General features: G+C 37.8%; 1 protein-coding gene across 3 annotated transcripts in view; it reads left to right on the top strand.

Moving 5' to 3' along the window:
* hao2 (hydroxyacid oxidase 2 (long chain)) overlaps positions 1-22,123 on the top strand; it is a 54,816-nt gene extending 32,693 nt beyond the window's left edge. The window contains exons 1-9 of one of the 3 annotated variants that reach the window (XM_084422327.1): positions 14,587-14,669; positions 15,601-15,664; positions 18,320-18,472; positions 18,570-18,721; positions 18,883-19,166; positions 20,532-20,753; positions 20,839-20,997; positions 21,156-21,225; positions 21,336-22,123. In XM_084422327.1, coding sequence (XP_084278453.1) covers positions 15,645-15,664; positions 18,320-18,472; positions 18,570-18,721; positions 18,883-19,166; positions 20,532-20,753; positions 20,839-20,997; positions 21,156-21,225; positions 21,336-21,391 — 1,116 coding nt within the window. In that variant the 5' untranslated portion in view covers positions 14,587-14,669; positions 15,601-15,644 and the 3' untranslated portion in view covers positions 21,392-22,123. Of the gene's footprint in view, positions 1-14,586; positions 14,670-15,600; positions 15,665-17,731; positions 17,840-18,319; positions 18,473-18,569; positions 18,722-18,882; positions 19,167-20,531; positions 20,754-20,838; positions 20,998-21,155; positions 21,226-21,335 lie in introns of those variants that run through there. The other 2 variants (XM_084422326.1, XM_084422328.1) reach the window with 2 other exon arrangements.
* The last annotated feature ends 58 nt before the right edge of the window (positions 22,124-22,181 follow it).

Genomic DNA, 22,181 nt, shown 5'->3' with positions numbered 1-22,181 from the left:
AATCCAGGAATGATGTACTATGGGAGATGCAGTTCATAAGGGAAAGTCAGTATTCGGGTGACAGCGCCCTCTGGCGGCCAGAGAGGGAGGTCATGGAGTCGGTGATCGTGACATTACCAGCCGTAGCAATCTTTTCCGGAAAGTTCGCTTTGGCAAGCTGTTTTAAACTCCCAAACCGAACTCCTGATTTTTTTCGAAATGACGTCTCATCAGTTTGTTCTTCATTTTGCTTGAAGTATATTGGGGCCTTAATGGTGGTTGATGAGGGTGAGCAACCCTGGTGAAAAAACAAACAAACATGCTAAGTAGGCTATACTTGCAGCCAGACTAATTATCAGTATACTTCAATTGTGTTAATGATTAGTTAACTTGAAGTGTGCTATTTTGAAACTAATTTTGTACTAAGTATATTTTAGTTGTAATTAAATTGTAGTAAAGGATACCTTTAAGTGTATTTAGTGTACTAAATTGGACCAACTTCAAGTATACTTAGTATACTTTAAGTATATTCCTGTGTAGGGACTAATTACATGCTTGATTAGTAATATTAAAGTGTACTTTATTTGTGTTTAGTTGTGAGAACATTACTTTATATTGTGTTATAAGAGTGTCTTCAAAACATACAAGCAATATACCATAAGTGTATTTATATATTTTTTTTATTTAAAAATATATATATTTTTGGCATTTTCACCTTTTATTAGGATAGGACAGTAGCTAGACAGGAAGTGAGGTGGGAGAAAGAGAGGGAGGAGGGACGGGATCGAGAAAGGTCCACAAGCCGGGTCTCGAACTCAGGTCTCCTGAAGCACATCGACGCACTTGCCCACAAGGCTATTGTGGGGTGATATATTTGAATCAAAAGTATAGGCTCATTAATACCTTTGGCTTATTCCATATACTACAAATTGCATACTTTATCAAGAACAAATTTACATTATTAGACAAATAAAACTTTGCTATACTTTGTACAAAATACTATTGTTTACTATAGTGTATTTTGAAAGTATACTTTCAATGCATTGTTACAATGATCATTTTCAGCACACAGTTAAAATATACCTAAAATATATTTGTGCAAATAAATACACTTAAATACACACAGACAGAATTTTCACTTCAAGTGTATTTTTCTAAAATATATTTTTCTAAAATATACTGAAGTACAATTATTTTAAAGTGTGTTAAAAGTTGTATTGTGAAAATAGGTAAAAGCATGATGCTAATATACATTTAATATATTCAAAGATAGTAACATTTTTGTTAGTATATTTGCAATGTACTATTGAAAAAGGGAATATATTTCAAATACAATAAAGTATACTTTTTTTCACTAGGGAAATAATCACGGAATGTTCATATTTGGGTGAAATATCTATTTAATGCTACAGTGAAACAGTAAATGTTTCTTATGTGAAGAGTGCAGGTTTCCATGCTGATTGCATAACTTGAGAGTTTAGCCAGACAGAAGCTGAGGTCTGTCTGTCTCATTATCCAGGAGGACCCAATGTATCTCAGCGCAGCCTAAGAAGAATTCCTAACAATCTTTTCATCCAGACATCCCTGACCATAAACAGCTCATCAGAGGATAAAGAGCTTTGTAGACAAGTGTGGTATGCGTGTACGTGTCTTTGTGCTTTAGTTTTTATGTCTCTATCATCTCCCGCTAAGAAGCAGAACTGTAGGAGTGAGACGGGACGAGGGAGAGAAGTTGTGGGAAGTTGGCGAATGAGCTGAGCTTTGAAAGTGAAACATAAGAGTGGCAGATCATAAGAGCAAGGAAAACTGATATTCTCCTCGTTAAGGATCTTGCTAGCTTCAATCTCTGTAGTGGAGACTTCAACTTTTAACAGGAAACAGGTCTGAAGGAACCTGTTTGTAACAGACAAGCAAGAATTGTGCATTTACATAGACGCAACCGTGATGTGTGTTATATCCTGCTTCACTTTCCTCCTTAAATAATCAGATCGTCCGATACTGCCGGCGTATTCTGCCACATTATGATGTGAGTTGTGAGGATAAGATCCCTTTAAGGCTGTCACTTTGCAAATTTGGACATATGAAAGTATGGCAGAGATTTTTTATCTGCTCTGGTTACAGTAATAACTGCCACGTTACTGCTGAATCTTCATTGGCTAAGCAGAGTGCTAGTAAGGGCAAAGCATATTTGCTATCTTTTGCTCTTATAGGATGCCTCAGGAGGTCCGTATAAAGACGTCATTTCCCCCCTTCTACGTGGCATATTCTTCTTCCTCTCCTCCTTTCTTTCTACCGCTTTCTTATTTTTCTTTATTTTTCCGCATCATTAAAATCAGTGTTAGAGAGTAAACATAATATCTAGCTCCATTTTTAGTAACTATTTTTTAAAACTCAGACAGTTTTAAGCAAAAAACTAAAACAAAGGGTTTTTGAGTAAATGAAATCCTTACTGCATTACTTTAAAAATTGATTAACACTTAGCTTGGAAAGCAAAAGTTTCAAAGTAACTTCCCCAACACTGGTGTGTGTGCTTGACTAAAGATCTTCTGCAGTGGCTTGCAATGTAAAAATAAAATAAAAAATACATTCACTCACGCAGATGCAAAACTGGTGTCTTCAAGCAGGTTTGCTCCTTTGAGCCCTGCCAAGGCGTTTGTTTTTCATTTGTCATATGATAGTGCTGATTTTTGGATGATTTCATGCTTTGTTTAATAAAACAAAACTTGTGTAAAGCTAATGTGGCGCCACTTTTCATTTGCGCAAATATGCTTTTGTCTCTGTCACCATGAGACTGTTTTTCTAATGTCAGTGCAGTGTGTGTAGAGACATCTGTCTTGGCGAGCAAGTCTGGTGTGTGGAGCTGAATGGACAAAAATGTTTTAGCATTGAAGCTAATCGGGTGATTGACATTCTGGGTGGCATGAGCTAATGAGCAATGGTTTGGACATGCACAGCCATAGAGATGCTCAAACACACCTTGATATTTAATCGTATTTAACATTCCACTGAATCCTCAGAGCCAATAAAAAGCATGCTTTACTCATCTGTTACTGCAATGTAGTTGCCAATAATTTGGCCAACGTTCCAGTGCACTGCAGTGGTCACTCTCTGATGGACAGCTTTACATCTCTCTGTGAAGTTTTTTTTCTTTTTCTTCCTCTCTAAAATGAACACACTCACATGCAAACATCTGCTCTGTATCATTAAAAATAAAACCCAGTGAAAACATTCACATGCCTCTGCTCTGTAGTGCATTTATATAGACTTCTAGAGACTCTAGAGTGTTTGGTGTCCTGAAAAATGGTCTTTCTCTCTCTTTTTGTACAGCTGTAACAAATTGAATGTCTGACTCTCATCATCAGCTTTTCCCGCAGTCCTGTGATGAATTAATGTCACACAGCATCCCCGTACGAGCATGGTGAATGCAAGGGATGTGGCCTTCGTGACTTGCCTTTACTGTTCTCTATACAGAGAAAAAACATCAAAACAAACAGCACAAACTTGACATCATGTGGGAGTGCATGATATATGATATCTTTATTGTGTTTAATTGTGGAGACTTGGCATCTAATGCAACAGTTTACAGAAAAATTATTTATAAGCTTATGAGTTTGCGTTCACACAGGCTTATAATGATTTAGATTAGATTGTTGATTAGATGTGGACACTGAGACTGAGGTCCGTCACAGGACAGAAGAGGAGAGTCCCAACAAGAGAAGTCAATCTGACATCATTCTCATTTTTACTGCTCTGTAACTGGAAACCAACACTAGTTTAAGGATCCTTTCCAAATTACTCAGGATAGCAGCTGAATCTAAATGAGCACTCAATTTTTCCACTCTCCTTTTCTTAGTGTATGAGTATTACTTAGTAGGGAAAATGAGCGCATCAGTTAGAACAAATATCCATGATTTCCTTTAACGTAATCAAGGTGCTTGAACTCATTTAGCTTTTTGGGTGATTGGTACTTACCTGGGCCATAACAATTCTGCCAGGAGAAACATCTATATGAAATTGATCCAAAGTTATGAGGGAGATTTGGATTGGTCAGATGGTGCTCTCATATGAATTGGCTTTAGATGCAGTTTGTTAGAATGTTAGTGTGGTATTTATACAACTTCACAAAGTACAACTAGACAGATCATTTAAAGGGATAGTTCGGCCAAAAATGATATTAAACCCATGATTTACTCACCCTCAAGCCGTTCGAGATGTATATGTCAATAATTTTTCAGACAAACACATTTTCAGTTATTTTAGAAAATGTCTTAGATCTTTCAGTGGTTATAGTGTGAAGCTATGGGGTCCACCTCCTTCAAGTTCCAAAAATGTGCATGCATCCTTCACAAAAGTAATCCATCCGGCTCCAGGGGGATAAACGAAGGCCTTCTGAGGGTAATCCGTGCGGTTTTGTCGTAAAAAAGATACATATTTAAAACTTTATAAACGAAAATAATTGGCTTCCGGCAACGGTCGACGCGCGTTCACGGGAGATGAATGCTGGCGTATAACGTAGGACGTAGCGTAGTAAGCGTCGTGACGTAGAACGAAGTATAGCTAAATCAAACGCTACGTCCTGCGTCATACGCCAGCATTCATCTCCCGTGAACGCGCGTCGACCGTTGCCGGAAGCCATTTATTTTCGTTTATAAAGTTTTAAATAGAATGAGGTCACGTGACCCATGCGCGCGATGGTCGAAGGACTCTGATGCTCCGTCCAAACCTCCTTCCTTTTCCTAAATAACAATATATAGAATTGACAGCCAGCTTTTTTTTTTACTCTGTATAGTGTCAGTATAATGTACGGAAACAAAAAACAGGACTCCTCGCCGTCCACAACTCCCTCCGGGAAGAAAAAGATGAAGCTAGCGAGCACTGAGGCTAATCTGACGGACGCCATTGCAGAGGCGCTTTCAAAACAACAACTCGCCCTTGAAACTACGATTCAAAATGCAATTCGGATGGCTATGGAGGACGTGAAATCCTCTTTGATCGAGCTCCGCCAAGAAGTGCAATCCCAAACCAACACAGTACGAGACTTGGGTTCGAAGGTAGACAAGATTCAAGGTGAGACGCGACAGATGAAGAAGGATTTGAACATGTGCACAACAGAGCAGCAAAACCTCACCTTGAAAATTGCGGAGTTAGAAGACAGGTCTCGCCGTAATAATCTACGTCTAGTGGGGCTGCCGCAGGGTCGGGAAGGGGATGATCCAATTGGCTTCCTTCAAAAGATGCTCCCTATCTGGATACCCGCGCTGAAGAGGAAGGGATCGATCGAAATAGACCGCGCACACAGAATCTATGGCTCCGGTAAATCCCGCACTTTGATCTTTCGCGTGCTACGGTACCAGGATCGACAGGCGATTCTTCAGGGAGCCAGGGAAGTGACGAAAACCGAACCAATTCGTGACCAAGAGTCTATTGAGAATGAGGACATACTCATAGGTAGCTTGCTGTCACGTGACGAATTGAGCCCGTCCACCATTTTGGGAGGATACGCTATCGGTTGCCAGGGGCAACAGTGCAAGAGCAATACAGAGACGGAGCAGGAAAGACGGCTCGAGGAATTATAATAGAAATTACGAGAAAATTAAGAAGAAATGGAGAAGAATGCGGCAAAAGAGAAGGGTCCTTACAGGGATAAACTTACTACCAATGCCAAACAAAAATTATTATTTTTTTTTTACTTTTAAATTTTAAAATATGAAAAAACTGTAACACATGGTTCCTACGTTTTCCATGACGATCGTGTGAGACACTGGAGCAGTTTTTTACACAGCAGTGTTTTCCAGGCATTCTAAAATAGTGCGACAACCTCCTCTACTACCAATACAAACAATGAACGGTGCTGGCGGGTATCCTCCCAAAATGGCGGAAAGGGGAGGATGACGCGGTCTCTGAGGGCGGGGGCGCTGTGGCGTGACGACATCTCCTCATTCTCAATACTGCGTTTTTTCGCAGATTACAGTGGGTTTACCTCCCGTAGACGACAGGCCTTTGGAAGTATTCAAAAGGAATTGCACACTCTGGGAATTCCAAACTTCCTCATATACCCCGCCACTCTTCGTGTCAGCTTTGGTGGTAATCAACACTCTTTTGATTCAATCAAAAAAGCGGAGGATTTCTTGGTGGAAGCTCGTAATACTCCTGGATCGAGCGCCAGACGTAAATTGTCCTTTTATGGTCCAGAGCCACCTCCAGAGTCTATGGCTGAGTAAAATGAGTCAACCGTGATAGAAGCGAGTAACTTGCACCGATAATGTAAAGTGCTAGCAATGTTGAACGACTCATTTCAGAGGAGTTCTGTTTAGTTTTTTTTTTTTAGTTTTTTTTTTTTAATTGATCAAACGTTTGTATTTTGTTTTATTTATTTTATACATATAATATACGGCTGTCACTACTGTTTATACCTTGTATACTTCGTTGTTATACTACATACTTCATGTTCAATGGAAGAGAGTGTTTGACGTTCTGTTGAACGACGGTGGATGTTGTCACGGGCCCTTATAATGATGGGGGAATTTGCGGTCTCTAATGGGGTTTTTTTGTTCTTGTTACTTCTATTTACCTCTTACAATGTTTTAGTTTTGTCACAGGTTAAACAGATACATTTTGGTTTTGCAAATCGTATTAAAATTCGTACCTTTGTTTCATTAGATTATGGATAAATTAAAAATTATTTCACTTAATATTAGAGGTCTTAACAGTCCAAATAAGCGAGCTAAATTCTTGATCTATTTGCGCAGGAAAGCGATTGATATCGCTCTAATTCAGGAAACTCATCTAAAGAGAGCAGATGTTCAGAGATTACAGAATAAATTTTATAAAGTTGTAGCCTTTTCTACTGATAACACTAAAACCAAAGGTACAGTTATTTTGATTGCACGTAACTGTAACCTCAAGATTGACAGAGAAAGTCAGGATCAATCTGGCAGGCTTGCATATTTTTGTACAAACATTAAGGGGAGGAAAATAGCCCTTTGTATCAATCTATGCTCCTACAATATTTGAGACAAATTTTTTCCCACATGTAACTAATCATTTACTTTCATTGATAGACTATTCTCTGATTATCGGAGGGGATATGAATGCGGTGATTGACCCTGTATTGGACAGATCTTCTTCCTGTAGTCAAGTTCAGATTAATTCCTCGGCTGCGCTTAATGATTTCGTAAAAACGCTAAATTTGGTTGACGTTTGGAGATCGGGGAACCCCTCGAGTAGAAATTATACCTTTTTCTCGGCACGACATCTCTCTTTTTCTAGAATAGATTATCTACTATGCTCCAAGGAACTTTTGAACTCTTTTGACCAGACAATTATACTACCAGCTATCCTTGCCGATCATAATTCTTTAATGGTAGAATTTGAATGTGCTCCATTTGCTGAAAGATCTCCGCGGTGGCGTTTTAATATCTCTCTTTTACAGAACAATCAGTTCGATGAAGACTTCAAAGCCGGCCTGTCCGAATTTCTTTCATTTAATATTGGTTCGGTTGAAGACCCTATTTTTGTCTGGGAAGCTACGAAAGGTTTTATCAAAGATTTTTCTATAGCCTTTGCTACTAACGTAAAAAAGGCACATAATCAGAGAATTGACCATTTAGAAAAAGAATGTCAAAAACTTGATTTGTCACTAAAATCTTCTTTCTCTAATTCAAATTATAAGACGCTTCAGACCCTTAAAGCGGAATTGAACGATCTTTTGAGAAGGAAAGCAGAATTTGTGATTCACAGAACCAGACAGTCCTATTACTTTAGTGGTGCCAGACCGAGCAAACTTTTAGCCTTAAGACTGAAACAAAATCAGGCAAAAGCCTACATTGAAAAAATTAAGCACCCTTCTAAAGGACTGGTTGGAAATAGCAAAGAAATTAATTCCTCATTTTCCGATTTTTTTTTCCAAACTCTATACGTCTGAACTTAATCCCTCAAGTTCAAGTTGTACTGCCTTTTTGCAGTCTCTTACTCTACCTCAACTTAGTCATGAGGAAGCTGAATCTTTAGGACAGCCAGTTACTTTGGAGGAACTTAAAGGGGCGTTACAAGGTGCTAAGAAAGGCAAGGCACCAGGCTTAGACGGGATCCCTGCAGAATTATTTCTTAAATATTTTGATCTTCTCGGACCTGTCTTCCTGACTGCCATCCACGCGGCAGTAGAGGTGGGCGCTTTTCACCTGCAGATGAATACGGCACTTATATCGCTGATACCCAAAAAAGGGAAAGATCATACGGATTGTGCAAACTACAGACCCATTAGTTTGTTAAACACTGATATAAAAATGTATGCCAGAATTCTCGCCTTGCGACTACAGCGATATGTGAATTTTTTAGTCCATCCTGACCAGTCTGGCTTCATTCCTAATAGATTAGCGGCGGACAACATTCGGAGACTATTGCACGTCATTCATGAATCCCAGGGTTGTCCCACTCCAGCTGCGGTTCTTTCGTTGGATGCAGAGAAGGCGTTTGACAGGCTGGAGTGGGACTACCTCTGGTCTGTTTTGGAGGTGTTCGGTCTGGGCAAAGGCTTCATAAACATGATAAGAGTTTTATATAGTAACCCCACGGCATCTGTTATGACTAATGGAGTACATTCTTTACCCTTTAATTTACAACGAGGCACAAGACAAGGGTGCCCATTATCCCCTATGCTATTTGCAATGTCACTCGAGCCCCTAGCCCAACTGATAAGACAGGAAAATGTCTGTTCAATTTCAGTTAACTCTCATAAGCAACATATATCACTCTATGCCGATGATATTTTACTGTTTATCTCGGATCTTCAAGTTTCATTTCCCCAGATACTGAAGGTATTTGAAAAGTTCAGTGGGCTCTCTGGGTACAGAATTAATTGGGATAAATCCTCTTTGCTTCCACTTAATAGCATGGCTAAGAAAGTTAGACTACCTTGTAATATCTCCATACAATCTTCACTAAGTTACTTAGGCATTGTTGTTCACTCTTCCCTCCATGGCATACCTGATGCCAATTATCTACAAATTCTAACTAAGGTTGAACAAGATCTCCAAAAATGGACCTCATTGCCATTATCATTACATGCCAGAATAGCGAGTGTTAAAATGAATGTTTTGCCACGAATCAATTTTCTTAGCTCCATGATTCCGTTACCTGCGCCAAAAATGTTTTGGCACAAACTCAATTCTAAAATTCGTAAATTCATCTGGAATGGTAAGCAACCCAGATTGAAATTTGAAACACTGCAGCGTGCAAAACATAATGGAGGATTAGCGCTTCCGAATTTCGAATTGTATCATAGGTCCTCTCAAATCAAATTCATTAAGGATTGGCTAGACCCGCTCTCTAGGGTTCCTTGGAGAGAGATAGAGGAGGGCTTAGCTGGCAAATATAGGTTACAAGATATACTGTTTTCTGGGCTAAACAACAAGCAATGTTTGCAAGCTTTTGGTCCAATCATGGCCTACACAGTAGTCAATTTCAAACTTATGGAAAAATGTATAAATTTTTCGCATATTTGGCACACCCATACACCTATTTGGTATAATAATAATATCCGTTCGGGAGGTAAACCATTTTTCTGTAGAGACTGGATGCAGAAGGGTATTTATACATTGAAAGATATTGCTGGTCCTAAACGCTTGTTAAGCTTTCAAGAACTGTGTGAGAGGTATGGACCAGAACCCTCTTCTTTGTTTTTATATCTGCGCCTAAGGTCGGCCATGAAGGCCTATGGGGTGCCCTGGGGGGAAACACTTCCTTTACATCCGATCATTGCTTGGTTTGAGTCGTCCTCTTCTAGTCACTTTACTTCATGGATGTACGGGAAGGCCCTAGAGGCTTCAGCAATTCGCCTAGCTATAAAGCATGCTTGGGAAAGAGATTGTGAACAACGGGAGGATGTCACTGACTGGGGAAGAGTATGGCAGAACATTTTTACTTCATCTAGGAATCCTAATCACCAACTGATTCACTATAACTTCTGTCACAGAACTTATTGGACCCCACTCAAAAGACATCGTATTGACTCCTCCTTCAGTCCTTTTTGCGATAAATGTCCTGACCAACAACTTGGTTCCTTTTTCCATATGATGTGGGAATGTGAAAAGGTTAAACATTTTTGGACTGAGGTATGTGGTATCTTATCGAAAATCATTGAATATCCAATCCCGGTGACACCCTCTGTATTATTACTTAATGATGACTCTCAGTTTGACTTCTCTAAGTTGCAAAAAATTGTCTACCTGGCCGGTTTAACGTCTGCAAAAAAACTCATAGCTCAACACTGGCTCCCACCACATACCTTGGATATTTTCAAGTGGTTGTTTCAACTTCGGGACATTATAATGTTAGAAATATCCACAGCTCGGGTGAACTTGGCTCAAATCTCGACACTAAAAATATGGACAACAGCTGCTGATAAGGTCTCCGAGTATATTGCGCAAATTAATGTTTAGGACTCAGTTTGAACACTTCAACACTTTATCCCATTTCGTTATTTTATTTTATTTATTTATTTATTATTATTATTATTGTTATTATTATTATTTTTTAATTTTTTTTATAAATGTTTTTATCATTCCTGTGACTGTCTTTCTGTAGACTTATCTGTCCATTTTGTACCCCATTATAAAGTGACCGCGGGGTGGGGTGGGTGGGATTGGTAGATGGGTTGTTGTTTTGTTGTGTTTCTGTTTGGCATGTTTATTGTCAAAAACTGAAAATCTAATAAAAAAAATAAATAAATAAAAAAAATAAAGTTTTAAATATGTATATTTTTACGACAAAACCACACGGATTACCCTCAGAAGGCCTTCGTTTATCCCCCTGGAGCCAGATGGATTACTTTTGTGAAGGATGCATGCACATTTTTGGGACTTGAAGGAGTGGACCCCATAACTTGACATTATAACCACTGAAAGATCTAAGACATTTTCTAAAATAACTGAAAATGTGTTCGTCTGAAAAATTATTGACATATACATCTCAAACGGCTTAAGGGTGAGTAAATCATGGGTTTAATATCATTGTTGGCCGAACCATTCCTCTAAGAGTTCAGATGCAAATATTTCCACTTGTAAAATTAAAGTACCGAGACCCTGCAGACCGCAGCTTCAGATACCATTTTACAGAACTGCTAAAATTAAAGACGTTATTAAAAATAAAGTGATACATTTTCTTCGTTTTTTTAAATTATTATTAATTTGATGAAAGCACTACATTGGTTAGTGAGGAGGTTCGAGGGAGTGTTAAATCCAGATTAAGAGCCCATGTTCTGAGCTATCCAGAGTGCTGAACCACCACAATTAACATTAATACTTTCTAAACAGCAGAGACTTACAGTACAGTAATTAAACATGTCAATGTCATGTACACGTTTTAAACATTTTAAAGTAAGCAGTTGAGACTGTAGGTTATTTAGCACGTGTTTATGAATGTGTATTTATAACAAAGCAGAATACAGTATAACAGAGTCTGAATTTTTTTTTTTTTTACCATTTTTAATGGGTATTTTCTAAGCATATAAACCATAATACTCTTCTGTGTGCGTCAGATACTTCATATGAAAAAAATATTAGGGTTAGAATAAATTCTTAGTCTGAACAAATTTATGGCTGCTAATTGTAAAATCAAATGACCATCGGTAATAAAAGTGGTTTTGCACAATATATAAGGCATAAACACTGCTAGAATACATGACCTGTCACTATTTTAGATGTTATACCTTTCTACTGTCTACTGCAACTGTATATTCTGTTGTTTTGGAGTAGCAGGGAGTGTTTTCTTCACACGCAAGTGTCTTGATGTTAGCTATTAGTTCAACAACACTCCCCATTCAGACAGTGAATTCACAAAATGTAACTAGGCCCGTAGGATATAATGAAAAACCGAGGCCTGGTTTCACAGACAGGGCTTGAATTAAGCCAGGATTAGTCCTAAGTTTAGCTTTTATAAACGTGTCTTAGAAAAAAAACATTACTGGTGTGCATCTTGAGACAAAACAATGACACTGTCATATTTAGAGATATCAGAGCAAGTTGCTTTCAGTTAAAATGCCTCAAACATGCATTTTAGTCTGGGACTAGGCTTAAGCCTTGTCTGTGAAAACGGGCTCAAATGTTATACTGCAAGCAGGATCGTCACAACTGAAGTATCATTTTTGGTGGTGGTTTCCCTTGATTTCCATGCCTGTAATCCATTTATCTTCAAAATAAAATGGAATAAGCAATGCCTCGGGGTAAATCATCAATGTAAAATGTGCTGAGTGTGCACTTTCCCTTGCGTTTCTGTATCCTCTCACATGCAAAAACACCAGACAATTATATATCCATCAATCAGTCTGAACTCCAGATTTATGAGCTGTCTCAGGCCTACAAAGAAAGAGAAAGAAAGATCCAGAGAAATAACGACATTAGGGTGACGGAGATTGACATTGACAAATTAAGAAGAATAGGAGGGGTTTTATTAGTGAGTTTGGTCCCACATCCTCTGAATTCTCAGACAGTGAAGTGACAGAGGCAAGAGACCCCAGACGCCACAGTTAGCACATCGTATTATTAAGTGTTATCCAATGTAGCGTGCTAATATGAAGGATTTTTTGTATTGATTTTCCACGTGTTTTACCTGTATTTTGAATTACGCATTGCATTGTGTTGAAGGAAATGGCCATAAACTTAACTGAAAAGAAAAGAACCGTTTTTCTACAGATTTAAGTTCTGAAAAAGAGCGTCTGACCATTTGACCTCGGTCTCTCTTTCATACATGCATAAACACAGTCATACATTCAATAATGTGCGGTGAAGATCCATGTGTGATGAACTCAAACTGTGTTTGACAGACAGAGGAGGGTGTTTTTGATCTGGAGGCTGTATTGTGACGAGCAGTAGGCGCTGTTTTGATTCACAAAGATGTGAAACGAAAGGACAGAGAAGAAAAAAAACTATTAACTCTTCAAACTGAACTCAACCACTAGACCTAGAGAGAGATGGAAGGAGAGATTGAGAAAGCGAGCGCTGAGGTAAAGACAAAAGATTGTGACCAGGGCAGGAGAACTCTCTGCTCAATCTAACACATATGTTGTGGGCTAACGGTGTAGTAGCCCAGGGGCGCAGACAGCAGCAGCAGCAGCATGTGAAAAAGGTTTTCCACCCAGATCTCACTTCAAATTTAAGAGCGAGGGAGGAAGAAAGAGAGAGGGGTTGAACTGAGATGACTGAGAGGTTGTGTGTTTGAAGCAGAGTAGAGAAACCAAGAAGAAAGAGATGGAAAGATATGATTAACATCAGAGCCATCTGTGGATTAACACAATTAACACCTCAGTAAAACTTCTGCTTTCAAAGAGCCTGGCCCTCAAAACTCTCTCTGCTAAGCCAAAATAAAAAATGCACACTCACAGAAATACTGTGTGTCAGTATTGTAATTTGATTTAAATTCAGTAAGTGGAATAAAGAGGTAATGAAATAGAGGGAGAATATGATTTTAGTGTTAGCACATGCATGGCATGAATGGCGTTAAGTGGAGTTTTGTTTCGTTCATGGTGAGTTCAGACACTGATACTTTCCTCTAACATGGGGACTTTCAACCTTTATAGTCTCTATATAAAGCTTTCTTTGTAACACTTTATAATACATTGTATTCAAACATTTACAGAAAATAATACTTTTATTCACCACGGATGCATTAAATTGATCAAAAGTGACAGTAAAGATTTCTATTTCAAATAAATGCTGTTCTTTTAAACTTTATATTCATCGAAGAATCCTTAAAAACTCACTATCACTGAAATAAAAAGCAGCACAACTGTTTTTAACATTGATAATTATAAGAAATTATTCTTGAGCAGCAAATCAGCATATTAGAATGATCATAGACTGGAGTAATGATGCTGAAAATTCAGCTTTGGCATCACAGGAATACATTGCATTTTATACATATACAGACCCCAAATATTTTAACGCTAGTGTATCTTCTTCATTATTATTTAATTATTAAATAAATGTATCTATTATTTGTATCTTTCTTTTTTCGCTCTCTTTTTGAAAAGAAAAAAAGTCACTGAATCAAGTTGTGGCATAAAATCCTCATTGTTGTAAAACTGTACTCACAATAACTAAAATAGAATATTGTCCAAAATATTTACGTTTTATCCAAAGTTACTTACAAATGAGGAACATGGAAAGAAATTCGTCACAGAGCCAACAATATAGTATTTATTCGTAGGCTAGATTCAGAAAAATATTCAGAAAGAAAGTCAGAACACACAAAAGCACATTGATGAAATGCCAGTGACCCTCACTCCAAGCATTCAATTGAAACAAAAAGTTGTTTCTGGTCCCTTTTTCACCCCTGTACAATACGAGGACTGGGCTAGTGCTGACTGTAGGGCTTAGTGACTCTTAGTGTGTGTGTGTGTGTGTGTGTGTGTGTGTGTGTGTGTGTGTGTGTGTGTGTGTGTGTGTGTGTGTGTGTGTGTGTGTGTGTGTGTGTGTGTGTGTGTGTGTGTGTGTGTGTGTGTGTGTGTGTGTGTGTGTGTGTGTGTGTGTGTGTGTGTGTGTGTGTGTGTGTGTGTGTGTGTGTGTGCGTGCGCGTGTGTGGGCAGCAGCCCGGAGGCAGAGCGTTGAGCCACTGTTGTACAATCCTACCTGAACACATGAGGCAGGGAAACACAGTACACATCTCAGGAGCAAATCAAGAGCTTCAGTGACAAGGTAAGACATACAGCAACTACACACCCACACAGGAAGGGTACAAATGACTTCACACAAGTTAAAAAAAGGTTCCAAAAGGGGATTTTTGCAGCAATTCCACAGAAGAACCATTTTTGATTCCCCAAAGGACCTTTCAGAGAACATTTCTTAAAAGAACATTTTAAAAACCTAAAGAACCTTTTACCCCTATAAAGAACCTTTGGTGAAATGAAAAGATTACATGAATGTTAAAGGTTCATCATGGAATCTAGATGGCAATTTTTAATAGTGTAGCAAAAAGCAGTTAACTTGAAAAACCATCTGGTTTTAGCAAACAACTTAAAAAAAAAAAAAAACATTGTACGATTTGGTTTAAGTAAAGCAAAAATTGTTTAAAAGTCATATAAAACAAGCTTTTTAAATAATATAGGCTATTTTCCATTTTAAATCCTGTCTTAGATATGGATATTTGGTCTCAAAAACAGCCACACTTTTACGATTGGTCATCAGCAGCCAAATTGTGTGAGATGAGAGCTGTCACATGAATAAAAGCACATCACTACAGTCGATCTTAGGCAACTTTCACTTCAATACTAACACTTTTCGTTTATCTCGTGTAAACCTTTTCCTGAACATTGCTTTTATGAGGTTGTCATCATAGAGGAAAAATTGTAATTAAGATTTGACCAGACTTTGGTTAGAGCTTGTAGTCCCTGAAGAACCGTTGATAAGTAGGGTTGTGTGCATCAAGATTTTGTGTATGTGCTCAAAATCTTTCTAAAAATGTCTTTATTTGCTTACTATCGCCACCTAGTGTTCATTTGTTCTGTTTCAGAGGCCTGTGTGTTGTCTGACATATGACAACATATGGACCAAAAGATGAAGGTTTATAAAAGAAAAAGAATTAGACAAAAAAAGAATTAATATTGTGTTGTTAAATGCTTTTTCCTAGACTGTGAACGTCATACACATGCAGAACTGGAGTGTCATAACAATATGAACATATTGGGCTTTAGGTAAGTGACTAGCAGTTTGCTAACACACAATATGAGAGACATTATTATACATTATGCCAAAATCAAAGGCTTTATGTAGAACAGACCAACTATAGGAAGATGGTTAGATAAGAGAGTTAAAAAGGAACAATAGGCCATGTGTCAGAAAACCATGTGGTGTGTGAGTAAACCATGTGGTATGCGAGTACTTTGATTTAAACAGGATCAGTGAGACAAGTTAATTGCTGCTGTATTAGTTGATGCTGTACAATAGCATAATTCTTTCTAATGACAGACTCTGCCAACAAAAGACAAATAAATAAAGCATTTCATTTGAAAAGAAAAGTTGCATTAGCAGGATGTTGCAAATGGAATCTGATGTTTGTTTGAATAGTATGTTTGTTAGTCATTACTCGGTATAGTGGCTACTGTCAGTCTGCCTCAAGAACATATATGTGTGACAATTTCTGACTTAAGTATTTGTAATCTGAGCAATAATAGGAACGGCAAGAGTTTAAGCTCTTGCTTAAATGACTACTATCAGTATGCTTGTGATGTGAAATAAAACACTGTAAGTGCTGAGGTGACATGAAGTACACTGGTAAATTTATAAATAACTGAGTAACTTGGCAGTCTTGAGTGTCAAAGGGCAGAATAAGGGCAAAATGGCACAGTATGTACTTTTTAGCAGAACAGTAAAGGTTTCATACTTATTTTTTCATAAACATCTAGTCTAACCTTTTTATATATTGTGTGTGTGTAAACTAAGGGATTAACACACTGCTGTTCAAAAGATTTTTTTTATGTTTTTCAAAGAATTCTAATGCTATAATTCTCACCAAGGCTGCATTTATTTGATCAGAAATAGAATAAAAACATTGATATTGTGAAATGTTATTACAATTCAAAATAACTGGTTTCTATTTTAATATATTTTAAAATCCCATTTATTCCTGTGATGGCAAAGCTGAATTTTCAGCATTATTACTCCAGTCTTCAGTGTCACATGATCTTTCAGAAATCATTCCAATGTGTTGATTTGCTGCTCAAGAAACATTTCTTATTATTGTCAGTGTTATAAACAGTTGTGCTGCTTAATATCATATTTTTTCAGGATTCTTAGAAAGTTTAAAATAACTGCATTTGTTTGAAATAGTTTGAAAAATTCTAAAAATATCTAAGTATTTAAAAAATCTTACTGACCCCATACTTTTGTATCATAGCATTACAATTTAATCGTTTTGAATGTGTATATTTACTATTATTAGTCTCTCTTTTTTTTTTTTTTTACATGTCCTTTTTGTTACATGTTTACAAAAACCTATGAGATGCCTTGTATATCTGAAGAAATAATATAACATGGTATAAATGTATATACAAATATATCAGTTTTGGCTATCTCTCAGAATTTTATTTGACTGTTTGACATGTGGTCACTCAGACTCACTGCTATCTCACTGGTTAGCTGGACAGAGCAGGTGGTTGCATCACATGTAGAGAACTGTGAGGGAGGCTACACTTGCGCACGTGCACATGCGTTTATTCTATGGTCAGCACATTTCCAGCCACTGCAAACACAATAAACATCAGGGGTCAGTCCCAGGCTCCATTTGCTAGCAAAACTACATTTCACACAGGCTGGTTGCATATAAGTCCATTATAGCCAGAGATTTTGGTTGGAGTTACAATGCTGATAATTTATTCCAGTATTTGTAGCATATGGTTGTTTTGGGCTCTTTCAGAGTTACGTGAACTGATAGATGAGTAAACATCGGGTTGCTTCAGTCCTTTAAAAGCAGTACTTGATTAAGTCCATAGGTCAGGAGTTTCTGAGGACTACAAGAACAGATCTGGTGTCCTGCTTTAATTATTAACTTTCAGTGGTAGTGCATAAAAATGAAGTTTATTGACTAATCGAAACACTGATTTTTGCAAATGTTACAAAAAAACAAATGTTAGTGTGAAAATACCTTCCAGTTCACTATGTAATCATAAAGTCTCAGTACGGGAATGCAGGGTCTTGTAAAAGCCAAGTTCTGAGTTAGAGTTCCAAAGTTAATCCCAACCCACTTGTGTTTCCACCCTGGTTCAGTCTTTAATGTTAATCAGTGTTTTGACTGCCAAAGGTAGTTGGCTAAAAGCACCGGATCAGTCCACTGTGCTGTGACCTAAATTTGTCTAAACCACCATAAAAAGGTAAAACAGGCCTCTTGTTTGTGTTTTCAAGGTAGAGTTGTTGCATATGATACCATTTAACTGTAATATTCGACCTGAAGTTGAAAAATAAGATGCATAAACCTTTAGATATTCTGATTCTTTGTTCAATTGCAGGTCGAACAGAATCTATTCAGTGGTTTTGAGAACTAATCTGTTATACCATGTGTTAAAATGTTTATGTAGCGAATTTTTAAATGTGTTTAAATCATTTACTAGTGTAAAATTGTTCTTGGGAAAGTATCACATGAAAAATATGAAACTCATTTTGTTGATATATCTATTCATTGACCTTAAAAGTAAATCATCTAAATGGTAATCTAATGTTGATGTTCATGCTTCTCTTTATATATTGATTCCAGAATGTAAACCCTGCATCAGTGATAATGTGATATTAATGCTGAAATGACATCAGCTGTGTACATACTGATGATGTCATGACGATGTGTTTTTTTTTTTAAGCGAGGAAGGCGCTTGTGCAGAAATGTCTATGGTCTGTTTGACTGATTTTGAGGATTATGCCAAGCAGCACCTCTCAAAGTCAACATGGGACTATTATGAAGCCGGAGCTGATGAATGTACAACCAGAGATGACAACCTGCTGGCTTATAAACGGTACCATTCTGCTTTTAAATGCACATATACTCTATTAGGCAACTCTATGCTCCAAACTTGTAACTAATCTCATACAATATGAAAATATCTCTTTCAGGATCCGCCTCAGGCCACGGATCTTACGGGATGTGTCGATCAATGACACTCAGACCACTGTGCTGGGAACGGAAATAAGCTTCCCTGTGGGAATTGCGCCCACAGCCTTCCACTGTCTTGCTTGGCATGAGGGAGAACTGGCCACTGCTAGAGGTGAGAGAAGGACGACTGAGTGTGATGAAGGGATTTAGTTGCACTAATTCCTGTGTTATGCAACACTTTAGCCACTAGATGGACTCTGAAGCTGAATCTGAAGCTATAGCGTTACTCTTTTCCATCTTATCTCTCCATTCTGCTCTTCTTTCAATTCCCAGCCACTGAGGCAGTGAACACCTGTTACATAACCAGCACATACTCCACATGTTCAGTGGAGGAGATCGCAAAAGCAGCACCTAACGGGTACCGTTGGTTCCAGCTGTACTTGTACCGGGACCGTAAGCTCTCGGAGCAGATTATACGCAGAGTGGAGGCACTTGGCTACAAAGCTCTGGTGTTTACAGTGGACGTGCCCTACACTGGCAAGCGCCGCAATGACATACGCAACCAGTTTAAGCTCCCACCTCACCTGAAGGTCAAGAACTTTGATGGGATGTTTCAGGTAAGGGAACTAATTATTTATTTTAGTGCTGTCAAACGATTAAAAAAAATTAACTAGATTAATCACAATTCTTTTTCTGTGATTAATCGCGATTAATCATGATTAAAAACACTTACGTTTTTAATATATTTTATTATTTAATAATTTCACAGTTAAGAGTCCGAAATTCGTATCCGAAATTTTATCCGAAAAATCAACCTCATGTTTTGTCAATCACGCTTGCACACTGCCTCCGAAACTTTCCTCCTTCATAAAAAAATGTGGATGGTGTTTTGACAATTCAGAGCCACCGAATCACGAATACGAAAAAACGCATGCGAAAATTTCGGACTCAGTGTGCAAGGACCTTTCATCTCCAAATTATTGTAGAAACAACATAAATACCGTATATTTTAAATATTTGTTTAATGGCATCTTTTTTTGAAGGAAGGCCAGTATCATAAATACTAATACAGCTAATGATGTCTCGATGAAATATTTGTATTTTTTTTTAACATGAATTATAGCCATTCAACATTACAGTGTAATTGAAAGCTATCTTTTTTTCTTTTCTTTTTTTTACATTTATTAGGCTTCAAAAAATATAACAACTTTTAATTTAAGTGAACTTAAAACAATACTCACATAAACCCATAATAAATGTCATATTTACCTGTGCCCTTCCTACCTGTCTAACAGTTAGGAAATATTCAAACAGTCTGCACTGAATAAATTATGAATTAAATCTAGATTTTAGCACACGCGGATTGTACGCGCAACACATTTTCTCACAACTATTTACGTTCATTTAAGACTTTATTCAACTCATATAAGACTGCTCTTATGAGGACACGCGACAAAATGGGCATTTTGGCATAATTGTGTATGTTATTATTCGTTCAAGCGAGAAAGAGAACTCCATTCTAGCACGCTGTCTTTGCGCACGATACTGGCCTGCGTCTTTCTGTGTGTCGTGTGTGTTACATTGACAGGACATTCACAGACAGTGTGCTCTCTTTGTCTTTTCGCGCTTGAATGGTTTAAAAGCATTTGCATGAATAAAAGATCATATAATGTCAAAGGATGACAGAAAAACGGATGCTGCATTAATTGCGTTAAATATTTTTAACGCGTTAAATTGGAAAGAATTTATCGCAAGTGTTAACGTGGACAGCACTAATTTATTTGTTTGTTTATTTATTGCTTAATTTTTGGACTTTTCTCATTTATAATACTGTAGTACAGCAAGGGTTCATCCTTGTATATAATAATGGGAAATATTGCAAGCTGGATATAAATTTGCGCTCCCTGTATGAGCACTGTGTGTTTGAGCATGCCTTGTTATGCACTGTCTGTTTGTGTGAATCCCTCTGGATCTCTGTACAGGACCAGGCAGAATCCCAGGAGAAGTACGGGACCCCAGCTAATACCCTGGACCCGTCGATCAGCTGGAAGGATGTGGGCTGGCTCCAGTCTATAACACAGCTGCCTATAATCATCAAGGGCATTCTTACTAAAGAGGATGCAGAGCTGGCTGTACAGCATGGCGTCCAGGGAATAATTGTGTCTAATCATGGGGGCCGACAACTGGATGGAGGTCCCGCAACAGTAAGGAACTCTATCAATGTGTCTGTAGTTAAAATATGATTCCCATCATACAGATGATTACATCTTGACCTTACATGTCACATAGATAGATTGTCTGCCTGAGATTGTGGATACAGTGCAGGGCCGGGTCGAGGTCTACATGGACGGAGGGATCCGCACTGGCAATGACGTGCTGAAGGCCATAGCCTTGGGAGCCAAATGTGTGTTTATTGGCAGACCAGCAATCTGGGGTCTCGCTTACAAGGTAACTGTGTGGAAATCAGTGTTTTTTGGTGTGTTTTTGATGCTTGAAAATTTGCACCAGTCGGCTTAAGCCTGTTCTAAAGTTACCTTTAACAAATTGTGTATACTTGCGTGTCATTGGTGCAGATAAGATGTTCATATAAGGTATGTTTTGAACAGGGGGCGGAAGGAGTGAAAGAGATCTTGCAGATACTACAGGATGAGCTTCGTTTATCCATGGCGCTGTCAGGTCAGTCTACTGTGTGAAATGCAATGTGCCGCGTATCTCATAACAAAAAATGGGTCACGGTTTGCTGTCTGACATTTCTCTTCACCTCAAATCGCCTCTTATTCTTCTAGGTTGCAGAAATGTTGCTGAGATCAACAGGAACCTCATTCAGTTCTCCAGACTTTGAACAGCAAAAAGGACTCTAGTCATTTCTACTTTAGCACAGAGAGCAGAGCACTGCAAAGGTCCACTTTATCCACTATTAATACTAAATGTATTCAGGAAACTACTGTTGCTTTAAGTCACAAGAATGACATTAAAGCAAATGTTCACTTTGTCTGCGTTGTTTTAATACAGTTTTTGTTTATTATGAACTGCACTACATAACCGATAGTGAATTATTTTAGTACCTGATGAATCTCCACTCAGTAATTAAGTAAAGGTCTCATTTATTTATATAGCACTTTTTAAAGTACAGAAGACAAAACATCATCTGTTTCAGGATATAATCTTTTCAGTTATAATTACAACTTTTATTTCAACAATAAAGCAGCTCTACAGAAGATAATAGTCTGGTAAATGAGCTCCACTGTATGTATTTCACTAAGGAAGAGAGCGATTCGCTTGACTAAGTCAGTAATGCACAAAGATAACAAAGGTATCTTTATGATTGTGGTTTTCAAGATGTCCTCTGTAGCTGGCAACAAACTAATGTGCAATGGCAAAAGTTTCTGATTTTGTAACAAAGTGAGACTATGATCTGTATTGAATGGATATTGAACATTAAGTTGCTATTTGGTTATTAAAATATACAGTGTGGCAAAACTAAACAATATGAGATTCTTGAAAGTAATAATGGTGTGCGTTGATTCAATTTCTTCAGTCATAATATTTATCTGACAATAAATACTATACTCTTTCTGCTGTCTTCCTATACTTTTTGTATGAGGTAAACTAGATTTTTCACTCTGAAAAAA

This window comes from Rutilus rutilus (assembly GCF_951802725.1).
Source record: "Rutilus rutilus genome assembly, chromosome: 10".
NCBI lineage: Eukaryota > Metazoa > Chordata > Actinopteri > Cypriniformes > Leuciscidae > Rutilus > Rutilus rutilus.
This window is presented reverse-complemented; position numbering and strand designations above follow the sequence as displayed.